This window comes from Ochotona princeps, chromosome 17 (assembly GCF_030435755.1).
Source record: "Ochotona princeps isolate mOchPri1 chromosome 17, mOchPri1.hap1, whole genome shotgun sequence".
NCBI classification, from domain to species: Eukaryota; Metazoa; Chordata; class Mammalia; order Lagomorpha; family Ochotonidae; genus Ochotona; species Ochotona princeps.
The window spans coordinates 28,315,350-28,328,167 of record NC_080848.1 but is presented as its reverse complement, the minus strand read 5'-3'; the positions used below and the strand labels follow the sequence as shown (position 1 = coordinate 28,328,167).

At 36.1% G+C, this 12,818-nt stretch overlaps 1 protein-coding gene across 3 annotated transcripts in view; it reads right to left on the bottom strand.

Annotated features, from left to right (window-relative positions):
* The window catches only part of MED13 (mediator complex subunit 13), a 99,373-nt gene that overhangs the window by 83,317 nt on the left and 3,238 nt on the right, over positions 1 to 12,818 (bottom strand). For all 3 annotated transcript variants that reach the window (XR_009246944.1, XM_058676068.1, XM_058676069.1), the window contains exon 3: positions 3,416 to 3,584. Coding sequence is in view for 2 of the 3 variants with exons in the window: in XM_058676068.1 (XP_058532051.1) it covers positions 3,416 to 3,584 (169 nt within the window). In the remaining variant the exon portion in view is untranslated. The remainder of the gene's footprint in view (positions 1 to 3,415; positions 3,585 to 12,818) is intronic.

Sequence of the window (12,818 nt, the reverse complement as noted above, 5' to 3'; positions counted from 1 at the left end):
CCTGCAACGGGCCCAGCACGATAGTGTAGTAATTAAAGTCCTTGCCTTGAATGCACTGGGATTCCATATGGGCACCAGTTCTAATCCTGTAGGCCCTGCTTCCCATCCAGCTCCCTGCTTGTGGACTGGGAAAGCAGTCGAGGACGACCCAAAGCTTTGGGACCCTGCACCCATGTGGGAGACCCAGAAGAAGCTCCTGTTTCTGGCTTCAGATTGGCTCAGTTCCAGCCGTTGCGGCAGCTTAGGGAGTGAACCATCGGATGGAATATCTTCCTCTCTGTCTCTCCTCTCTCTACATCTGCCTTTCCAATAAAAATAAATAAATCTTTTAAAAAAATAAATAAAAGTAAACGTACCACAGTCCTTCCTTATCCAAGGGCAATACTTTCAGCAAATAGTGCTGAATTCTATATATAATACTTCCTTTCCTGTGCATAAACATTTACTGTAAGTTTTAATTCATAAATTAGGTATAATAAGATTGAGAATCAATACAAATTGTCCCTAATTTTAGGATGGTTCAACTTAAGATTTTTCAACTTTATAATGCTATAAAATGATGGGCATTCAGTGGAAACCATATTCTAAATTTTGAGTTTTGATCTTTTCCCAGATGTTACTACAGGCAGTACCAAAATTCTCTGGAGATGCTGAGCAGCAAAGGGTAAATAACCAGCACTGTACAGTATACTGTATTGTTAGCATTTTTTGGATAAAAACATTTAGCTAATTTTATGATATCCAGTACTTTATTACAAAACAGGCAATGGGTTAGATTGCCTTGTTCAACACAGTATAATGTTAAGCTTTAAGGCTAGGCTATGTTTGATAGTTTAGATATATTTAATCCATTTTTGACATGTTATTTCCAACCTGAACTGAGTTTATCAGCATCTTATCATAAGTCAACTTGTAATAAAATATAACAGATATGAGAATACACTGTAATAAAAATTACATGAATGTATTCTCTCAAAATATCTTTACTGTATTTTGACCTTTTCACTTGAAGAAAGTATTTCATGCTTTTCTTAAGCGCAGACTGCCACTTTCACTACTCTTCCATTCTGGGACCACTAAGAAGAAAAGTAAGGGTAACCTGAATACAAGCACACAACATTCGATCAGATAACCAAGACCACTACAAAGTAGGTCGCATAAACAGACATGCTGAACAAAGGGATTCACTTAACGAGTAGCAAGACGTGGGGCACCAGAAATTCCTTCACATTGCTCAGAATAACATGCAATTTAAACTTTTAAATCTTCTGTCTGGAATTTTCCATTCTGTATTTTCAGAACACAGCCGACCACAGGAAATTGAACCATGAGAAACTATTGTATATGGTAGATTCAGCTGTTGCTCATTAAATATTCATTTTCCTTTCTTCTAACTAATTAAAAAAAAGGGGGGGAATATAAAGATTTATCTTTAATTGGAAAGTGATTTACAGAGAGAAGAGACAGAAAGATCTTTCATCCACTGTTTCAATCCCCAATGGCCAAAACAGCCAGAGATGAACCCATCCGAAGCCAGGAGCCATGAACTTCTTCCTGGTCTCCCACATGGGTGCAGGATCCCAAAACTTTGGGCCATCCTTGACTACTTCCCAGGCCACAAGCAGGGAGCTAGAAGGGAAGTGGAATAGCCGGGACATGAACCAGCATCCATATGGGATTCTGGCACATGCAAGAAGAAGACTTTGGCCACTAGGCTACGATGCTAGGTAGGTCCTTTCCCTTTCTTCTTAAGACAATAGCCCTATTCTGTTTACAGTGGTATGTTTCCAACTAAAAAATCTTTAATCTGTCAGGACAGCCAATAATCTATCAACTCCAGTTTCTAGCAAATATGTACTTTGTGACACAGATGCCATTTCCATTTACTTTCCATCTTCCTTCCTCTTCTTGTATGGAACTCAACTGTAAGATCCAGAAGCTTAATACTCACTAGGATCTTGAAGACAAAAGATACTTGGAATCTTGATGACATCACTGAACATATGCACCAGGACTGAACTATCTACTTCTGGACTGCTTACTATTAAGAAAAAAAAAATCAGTCAATCTTGAAATAAGCTAGGTAGCCAGGTTTCCTGTCATTTGTAGAGGAACTAATTCCTCACTGGTACACTTAATTATTATGTTAAAATACAAATTAATACTAATTTTCAGAGAAAAACATGAAGTTATTTTTATTTCTCCAAGTTTATCTACTCATCCACTTTAAAAAACTAGAAGAAAAGCTTAAAAAAACCCTTCAGGCACACATTAAAAAAAAAATGTATGTAGGGCCAGCACTTTGTACAGGTGATTAAGACACTGTGATGCCAGTACCAAATATGAGTACCAATCTGTGCCACAGTTGCTCCAGTTTTGATCTAGCTCCCTGCTAATGAGCTCGGAAAAGCACTGGAAGATGGCCCAACCTCTTGGGCCCTGGCCACCTGCAGATGCAGAAGAAATTCCTGGCCCTGGCCTGGTCCAGCTTTGGCTGTTGCAGCCATCTGGGGAACCAGTACATGGAAAAATTCTCTTTCCATATTTCCTTCTCTCTCTCTGTCTTTCAAATCAGCAAAGCTTAAAAACAAAACAAAAGTGTTCATGATACGAAAGATGGCAGCTCAACCATGTTTACAATTATGAACAAACATTTCTTTTGAATTCACTTACATTTTTTTCAGGAAAAGCAAATTCCCTTCAATTTTCTCTTCTCCCACATCGTACATTACTTAGCACTGGTTTATCCTGAAGTGTTACTAATTCAACAAATGCTTGGTACTGAAACTTTGGACAGACTATGTCTCACATTATTTATCTCACAGAGAAGTAGCATAACCTGAAGCTTTACAGGAAAAGGAGGCACCCATCTTAAAATCTTCTAAACTCCATTTGCAACCACTCTACTAATTAGCATCATAAATTTGCTCAACTAAAAAAATTACAAGCTCTGCAAGAATTATATAAGAATTATGTTTATCTTATATAGAAAAACAAGCTCAAATCATTTCAATAAAAGCAAACTCAAAGACTGGATAATAAAAAGGGTTAACTTCACAAAAAATATAATCACTATCTTTGACAGATGTTAATACTACTTAATGTTAACAGACTACTTCACACATATTTCCACTAGTTCTAAAACAAAGTATTCCTCCGTTTTTGTTCAACAATTTCTCTACAGATCCAAATAAAAATTTAGGACATTGTACTAAAATACAGCCTATTTACATTGTAACAAAATCTTCAGAATCTGTGAAGCAAAGAGTGAAATAAAGAAAGCTGAATACTCTTCTTCACCAAAGTTAACCTCCAAAGTATGTCTGTGATGTATTAGCTTATTTTATTACATGTTCTCTGTGAAGTCATAAGAACTATCAAATCTAAATGAAAATCCAAAGTTTAAGATACTTACCTTTTATTTATAGGTTTTTCATCTTTTTCATAAGGCTTTACAAACCACTTGCCAATTCTTACAAAGTTTCGGTTCATTAAACACCGTTCTAACAGATTGTGAACTGCTTTGAAAAGCAAAGTACGGCATTCATAGGAAAGTCCATTTTCCCAAACACCATCTTCCTCTTCTAAAAGAGAAAAAGAAAGTAGTGGCACTGTATTTAGAACCAAGTAAAAATGTTAACAATTTAAACTGCATACTAATTAAAGGGAAGACGCTGTGGTGTTGCATGTTAACCTGCTACTGGACATTCAAGTTACATTTCAGATTGCTAAGTTTGAGTCCTGGCTACCCAGGTTCTGATCAAGCTTCCTGCTAAGCCATGCTGGGTAGCAGTAGGTGATAACTGAAGTTCTTGGGTTCTTGCCATCCAGGTGGGAAACCTGGATGGAGTTCCAGGTTCCTAGCTGCAGCCTGGCCCAGTCCTGGTTGTTGTAGGCATTTGGGGAGTATTTCAGCAGATTAGAAGAATTCTCTCTCTGCAATCCCTGACCATTCTGTCTTTCCAGTTGATTAACAACATTTAAAAACAAAAAAACCCTTCAGCTCGGCATTATTGACCTACATATACTTCAATGTATCTCTAAATATTAAAACATCATATTTCAAAGTTACTCCAGAAAGAATCAAAGACTTATTCTTGCATTCTATTAAATTATGTGAAAATTATTTTTTCTATCATATAAAAAGGCAGTAAACAAAAGGAAAAAGGTAAACATAAACATACAGATTTTGGGGCCTGGCACAGTAGCTTAATGGCTAAAAGTCCTCGGCTTGCATGCACCGCGATCCCATCTGGGTGCCAATTTGTGTCCTAGGGGCCCTGTTTCCCATCCAGCTCCCTGCCTGTGGACTGGGAAAGCAGTTGAGTACGGCCCAAAGCCTTGGGACCCTGCACCCTCATGGGAGACCTGGAAGAGGCTCCTGGTTCCTGGCTTCAGATTGGCTCAGCTCCAGCCGTTGCAGCCACTTGGGGAATGAGTCAATGGACGGAGGATCTTCCTCTGTGTATATCATACAATAAAAATAAATAAATCTTTAAAAATACAGATTTGGTTTCTGTATTCATGAAAAGGATATTTATATAATAATCAGAAAAATATTAAACAGTCTATAGCCAGGATACCAATTTCTGAACTGGCTCACTTGCTATTTGTCCTATTCATTTACTCAACCTGCCTGCCCTCCCCCTAAAAATCTAGCCAGTTAATAATTAAGCTCAAAACATTCCATGTCCATCGACATTCTAATCTATGGCTCAACTATAAAGCTAAGTGATGAATAAAAAGGAAGCTACTTGCATAGAGCCTACAAAGCAGCACATTATCAGCCACCTAAGATCTCCTTTCAAACAAACGAGTCCTATGGTTACTACGCAGTATAGGATCCTCTAGTGAAGAAGGTATTTTAAAATTTAAGAACTTAAAAATTTTAAATGGCACTTCTGTCATATAGAGTTACAACTTTTTTCACTAACTATGCAGGCTAACAAATCTATTAATCATTCCAAATTAATATACCAACAAGATTAACAGTCATTTTGGGATATGTGAATGTAGCTTAGATCTTTATTTCCCGTCTGTAACAGAGTATACAATAAGTTTTGTTCCAAATAATGATAGCTACCACTGAAGAATCAACTTTGAGGCTCAATTTTAAGTTCCTTAATAGACACAGACATATTATTACATATCCTTCTTTAACTTGATATCGCTTTATAACTATTTCCTAAACATAAGTCACTTCCAATTCAATTTTTTATGTAGGAGAAATGACAACACATTTCTCAGTTCAATAGTAAAAATGTATACATAGATTACTACTCAGAGTAAAACAGACAGATATACCAGCTTTTCAATGAAAGCGGAGACATGTGTTAAGAGTAACACACAGTTCACATTCAGAACCTAAAAAAACAAATGGGTAGAATAAACATTAACTAAAAAAGCCTAATGACAGTGGACTTTAACTGCACTAGAAACCATGTACCACTACAAAGGTTAATGTCAATTTCACACTGTTCTTTCAAGTGTTGTAAATGATACGTCTTTCAAAGCAACTTTATTCCCTACGATAAGGTAAACCCATTTAAAAACAGAAAATATATGAAGCAATTTTAAAAATCAAATAGGACACATCTTCACATTTCATTCTCTTGGAGATATTTTTGTACACTTTCATTTAAAGCAAAAACATTCACTGAATTAATTCTACTAAAACATTAAGCTAAAAGAAAAGGGAAGTAACAGTGATTTCATTTTAATTAAAGTTCTAGATCATAAGCATATTTGTGACACTGAGAAAAAAAAGAACTTTTCACAACCTCTCTCAGCTTTACGAGGTCTTATTTCAAAATTAAATAGTTTACATATTATGATATTTAACTTAAATTATGTGCCTTACTACAGAAATACACATGTTCCTAATTCTGGCAGAAGTATGTTGGGAGTATCTCCCAATTCTTCACTTCTTCAGATCTTTATGATTTATCTACTACGCTTTATTCTTATTATCTTTCACACGAAGTCTACCCTTCAAGTACAGTAACATTTATCTTAAGTTGCCATTTCCAAATATTTTTCCTAACCACATGTAAGTTTTAAAGCTTCAAAGATCCAAGATATAGCTTCTATCACACACATCAAAGCTATACAGTTATAAACACCAAAACTTAAAATTAAAGAATGAATTTGTCTTCTTCCTAATACTGTAAATTTAAAAATCTTTGGAACAATAAAATGTGTAACATAATCTATAAATTTTCAGATAAAATCATGAAGTTTCATGGTTTATTTTAAAAACTCATTTTAGTCCTAGGAATATAACATTAAATCTAGCTTAGAAAAGTAATTGGTATTTTAAAGTATTTCTCCCTCATTACCGTGAAACTTTACAAATTCAGATGAACTACATACTTCAAGTGAGTCTTGAGTCTCTGCCCCAAATGCCCACAATTCCCTTTAACATTAAACAGAAGTTGTATATCAAAAAAAGGTATAGACAACATACTGTGTTTTTTTAAGCCAATAAATCTCTGAAATGTTTTCTTTAGCTATACAGAAAGTGATTAGCAATCATGAGGCTAAAGTGACAGAACCTCATTTTTCAATGTTGAGAAAATAAGTCAATGAAATGGTTGTTGGTTTGATTTTTACAGTGCTGAAGGGAAAGCAGAGAAAGGGTGTTACATAGAAAAAGTCTACTGAGCCAATCTTCTAACACTTCGATGTTGCAATAACCTTAAGAAAAACATTTCTTACTTATTTTGTTCAGAAATATAGAAAGTGAAGTGATAATACCAACCCACTCAAGACTAAGTGATGGGTAAGCATTGTGGACCAGCAAGTTAAGCTGCCTCTTACAGGACACCCACAACAGGTAAGATTCAGGTTCCCTACTAATGTGCCTGAGAAGGCATAGAACTGCTTGAATGCTTGGCGCCAAGCCACCCACTGGGAGACCAGAATGGGGACCAGAATGGAGCAGGCTCTTGGCTTTAGCCTTTGGGAGTGAAGGAACAGATACATGATCTGTCTTTTTCTCTTGACTGCATTTCAAATAAATAAAACTTTAAGACAGTAGTATACAAATCTAATGAAAATGGTCCTTGAATCTCAATACCAGCATTAAATTAGGAAGGGGACAGAGACAGGACACAGGGCAAACCAAATCTTCATCCAGTTCTTACGAGCTTAATCAATGAGAGCCTAATGAAAAAAGTCTGCTTAATTAAAAAAAGTTTCTTCCTCTTTTTGCTTTTTCCCCAGAGAACCTAAATTCAACATTTTTAGTAATTTTCTGTTATTTTAACTTTAGAACTCTCAATCATCAATGTGACTTGAGAATCTTCACCAAAAATTTGCAGAAAATACCACCAAAGTTTAAATACTAAATTTGATTAAAATAGTTTTTCCTGAGGATACAGAAGATGGTGGTACCAACGTACATGCTAAACAATCAAAACAATTTTTTACTGAAGAGGGGAGGGAAAGTCAAAAAAGGCCGATACAGCCATTAATCAATTTTTTTCTTTTTTTTTTCATCATAAACTCAAAGTTTGTGAATGATTTCAATTTTACAGTAAAACATAATTACTAGGAACTGAGAGATCATGCTGGAAAAAGTAATTGCTAGGGAAAGGAGAAATATAACTTGAATTTTGCCTGAAAGTTTTCAAAGCATCAATAAGAGCATTATTTTAAGAATCTGAAAATTTTTTCTTAAAATTTTGACATCTTCAGGGTCCACCACAGTAGCCTAGTGGCCAATCTCCTCGCTTTGCATGTACCAGGATCCCATCTGGACAAGGGTTCATATCCCAATTGCTCCCAATTCCTTTCCAGCTCCCTGCTTGTGGCCTGGAAAAGCAGCAGAGGATGGCTCAAAGCCTTGGATTCTGCAACCACATAGGAGATCCTGGCTCCAGGCTCTGGATAAGCTGTTGTGGTCATTTGGGGAATAAACCATCAGATAGGAGATATTTCTTTCTGTCTCTCCTTCTCTCTGTAAATATGATCTGATAAAAATAAATCTTTTTAAAAAATAGCATGGGCGTGGAGTGGATTTGCAACAATATCACATATCGGAACATAGGTTCAGGTAATAGCTGCTCTACTTTTGATCCAGCTTCCCACTGATGTGCCTGAGAAGGCAGTGAAAGACAGCAAAAGGTACTTGGGCCACAGGACTCATGTATGTATGAAGTTCAGGGCTCTGTGTTGTGGCCAGTTGGGGAGTAAAGCACCAATGGAACATACCATCTCCCTGCCCCCTCTGCCTGTCCAATGAATGAACAAATAAGCCTTTTGAAAGAACAGCTTAGTATGTTGTCAATTTTTGATTTGAAAACTTCTAAGACAAAATTTAATGCTGAAAAGGTGTAGTTAACAGAAAAAATATAGCAAATGAACTGATCATCTAGAAAACTAGCAATACTAAGAACGTAGTTTTAAAAATTTCATAACAGATAATAAAAAATGAATTAAATTGTTGTACACTATATGGTTATAAAACAATGTTTTAACTTGGCTAGCATTAGAATCCCACACTTAACTGTTGGTTATCTATTTGCTGATCCTGTTAAAAATTGTCATTTAATGTTAAAGACCATCATGATTAATATGCTTCAATGAAACCATCAAAAATTAAATTCAGAACAACAGTCCATTTGCTTCATGCTATATTCACTATGATGAAATTCTGATATAATGCATTTGGACATGTTTCTAAAATCTAGTATACTGATCTTAGGAGCCAAGTAAAAGAACGAATATTTTTAGTTATGATTGAGTCTGTACTTTCAGTTCCCAAGGTATCAGTTTTCTCAGTCTCATCAAAGTCTAACTTACAACATTTTTTTATGACATCAAAGTTGGGAAATGAAGTAGTTTCTGCTTTTATTTTTATTTTAAAGAAAAATGAGAGAAAAAAATTTCAAGATTAGACACAGAATAAAAATACACAGAAAACTCTCAAGGACAATACTAATAAAATTTTGCATGGAAGCAAAAAACAGTACACTTAAAAGAACCAGTAAGTCTTACTATACAGATTTTTATGGAAATATTTATGCATTTAGCTGAGAAGAGGGATGACAAAGACACAGTAATCTCCCACCTACTGGTTCACTCGCTGAATGTCCTTAAAGGCAGAGACCTGGCTGAGCAGAATCCAGGAGGACCTATATGGGTGCCTTCCACATGGGTAGCCAGGACTCAAGTTCTGCTGCTACGAGTGAGTACTCTTGAAGAAAGCAGGATTAGGAGCAGATCCAGGACTCAAACCAAGGCACTCTGATATAGGGTATGAGTATCTTAACCACTAGGTCAAATTCTTGCTTTATTATATAGACTTTTGATCAAAGACATTAAAATTCTCCCACCACCAATTTTGCATGTGTACCCACTAGCATACAACAACCACTAAGCAGTTTGCTACAAAACTGGGGTAGAGTGGGACATACTGTAACCAGCAAAACATGCTCCCACAGCCTGCATTCCACATTGCAGAGCCTGCATTCAACACCCAGCTTCAGGTCCCAACTCCAGCTTCACGCTAATGCAGACCTTGGGAGGCAGCAGGGATGGCTCAACCTGCCAACCAGGAAGAATATGCAATCAAGTTCCTAGCTTCTGGCTGTGACCAACCCCAACACCAGCTATTACAAGCATTTAAGGAATAAAGCAGTATATGGGAGCTTGCTTGCTCTTTTAACTATAATAATAATATCAACATAAAATTATCCATTCTGATAGAAAAGAGCAAAAAGGTAAAACAAAACAACAACAAAAAACCCCACATTAATGTTTGGCTGACATGCCAGAGATTTTCTGAATTAACATCTTTCTAGAATGTTGTAGTTAGACTAATACTAGTTAGAGCAAATTCTGACCCCAAATTATCAGGTTTTGCAAACTATTCTGCTAAGTAATACTGACTACTGCTACCAGATGAGTAAATGAAAGCTTAAAGTTTATGCCCAGTCTTATTTGTTTATTGCAACCAATGTTTACCAATCAATTAACAGTAAGATAAGAGGCCAGCACCCTGGTGTAGTAGGCTAACCCTCTACCTATGGTGCCAGCATACTATGCAGGCATCGGTTTATGTCACAACTGCTCCATTTCTGATCGAGCTCCTTGCTTATGGCCTTGGAAAGCAGTGAAGGACAGCTCGAGCCTCTAAACTCATTTTGGAGACTCAGAGGAAGCTCCTGGCTCCTGGTTTTAGATTAGCTCAGCTCTAGCCATTATACCTATTAGAGTAAGTCAGTGGACAGACGGATGAACGAACAGAGGGATCAACCAGTCGAGCTATTTCTCTGTCTCCTTTCTTTCTGTAACTCTGCCCTTCAAATAAAAATGAATCTGTACCCCCCCAAAAAAAAGTTGATATTCTATTTAAAATACATTATGAAACTGACCAGGCTTTTCAGAACTGTCAAAATAATAATTGTCTATTTAGAAACTGTCTGAGTCTACCAGAGACTAAGGAGACAACTAAATGTAATATTGTTTCCTGGATGGGTTCCCAGGAGAAAAAAAATGTATTAGGTGAAATAAAGGCCAGCCAAATAAAGTATACACATACCTTAGTAATAAAGGATTAAATATTTAGAAAAATGATTCATTCTATAAAACATGTTAACAATATAGTAAACAAAATGACAGTGACATAGGAACTCTTCACACTAACCTTGCAACTTTTTTTTAAATAAACCTAGCATTATCCTAGTTATTACCTTATTTCAAAAATGCAGGTGGGAGAGGGAAGAACCCCTATGCCTGCAAACTACAAAACAAAAAATAAGAATTAAAAAAAAAATACACTATGGATGAGGCTGGCTGGCATTGTGGCACAGAGGTTAAGTCGTGCTATCATTTGACACTGACAGCAGTTTATATCCCTGCTGCTCCACTTTTGATCCAATTCCCTGCTAATAAGCCTGAGAAATTAGTGGAAGACAGCCCAAGTACTTGGGTCCCTTTATCCACACAAGAGACCCAGTGAAACTCCCTGCTTTGGCCTGGATCAGCCCTGGCCACCGGAGCCATTTGGAACAGTGAATCAACAAATGGGAGATATCACTCTCTTTGCCTCTACCTCTCTCTCTCTCTGCAATTTTGCCTTTCAAAAGAAAATGGTTTTTTTTTTTTTTTTAACAAACAAAACCACTATGGATGACAAGCAGGTCAGAGGATTAAGTAAAGACACTCTGTAGTTTTGTGACTGACTACCTGAGCTAAATAAGAAAATTCCAATCTTTATAAAAGGAATAGCTTTCCTCTCTAGCCACCAAAAAAAGTAGGCAAATATTACCACCATGATCACAAACATTTCAGTAACAAGATATGGTAGGCACAAAACCAAACAGGATACTATGAAGGGCAGGATCAAGCTAATTTAACCAGCTTTTCAGCTACCACCTGGGTCCTTCCGGTTCGCCTTCCCTGAGTGCTACACCTCCACTTGGAACTCCCGGCTGCCTCCTGCAGCTGATGCCACCCCCACTGTCCAGCTGCTCTCTTCTCAGGGGAGATTAAAAGAAGGGAACAGAGTGCCACAGATGGGAAGAAATGAAAAAGGGGTTAGCTAGAGAGACAGAGGCAGACTAATTACCCCAAAAGGGAGGCAGACGGTGTCCCTGGAGCAAAGGAAAGGGCAGGACAAATATGCCCATCTGAAAAGACCTTATTATTCTTTAAGATGTGTCTGATTTAACTAATAACACGCTAAAGTAAATGACAGGTTTTCTTAAAAAAAAAAAAAGCCAAAACATTATATATCTAAATACCACTAACTATGCATTATGCAAATGACAACATTATAGGACAGGCTTTGGAAAATGATTACATACTGCTCTTAATTTTATTTTGGTTTACCATTTCAGTCATTTCTACTTTGATAACTTTTAAGAAATTATTTCCTATTCAATAGCATTCAGCAAAGTTTGACAATGAAAACTTAAACTCCTAAAATTACTTTTATCAGTCAAGATTAACAACTACTGTAAAGCACATGTACTACCATTTGCACAAATTATGCTAAAAATTAAAGATAACTAGAAGAAAAAAAGTTAACTACATCTTTTGAAACATAACCAAGCTGCAGCAGAGAAAACAGGTTTGATAACATAAAACTTAACAAAAAGTAAAACACAAACAGTATAGTATTTTAACATACATCAAAATAGCTCTGATCTATCTCCAACAGGCTCTTCAGTTTAAAAATATTAGTCCTAACACAGCAAAACTAACTACTATATACATCTGTCAAAATGATTTCTCATTAAAAAAAAAAAGTATTTCATGGAATCTTAGGGGGAAAAGTGTTCCGGATTCTTTAAAAACTTAAAATAATCAAAACTAACAAGGACAGTATTATAATTTTATCAATAATGTTTTAGCAAAAAGTAAAGCTGTATGAACAGTTTACAGTTTTACCCACAAAATTAAATAACTATACATTAAAATTATATAACTATAGCTATACTGTCTTATCAACAAAAATCCCCAGTAAGGTGGTTTTCTTATGATCTCTTACAGATTAAAATTACTCAAGTATACCCAAGTCAATGAAAGAAAAAGTTGGCAGGCTTTGCTTTTGGTACAACACTTAGAAAGTATCACCTTACTAAAACCTAGAGGGATTTTTAAATCCTTACATATGTGCACACACACACACATGCTAAATATACAGGCATAAATATATATTCACATATATACACATTTCAGAGGTTCAGAACTCTTACGTACTTAGAACTAAGGACTAGATTCCCTAAGCAAGCATATTAGGAAAAATGGAAAGTTTTATCACAAAGAATTACAATTACTCTCAGAACTAATTAACACTACAGAGGAGG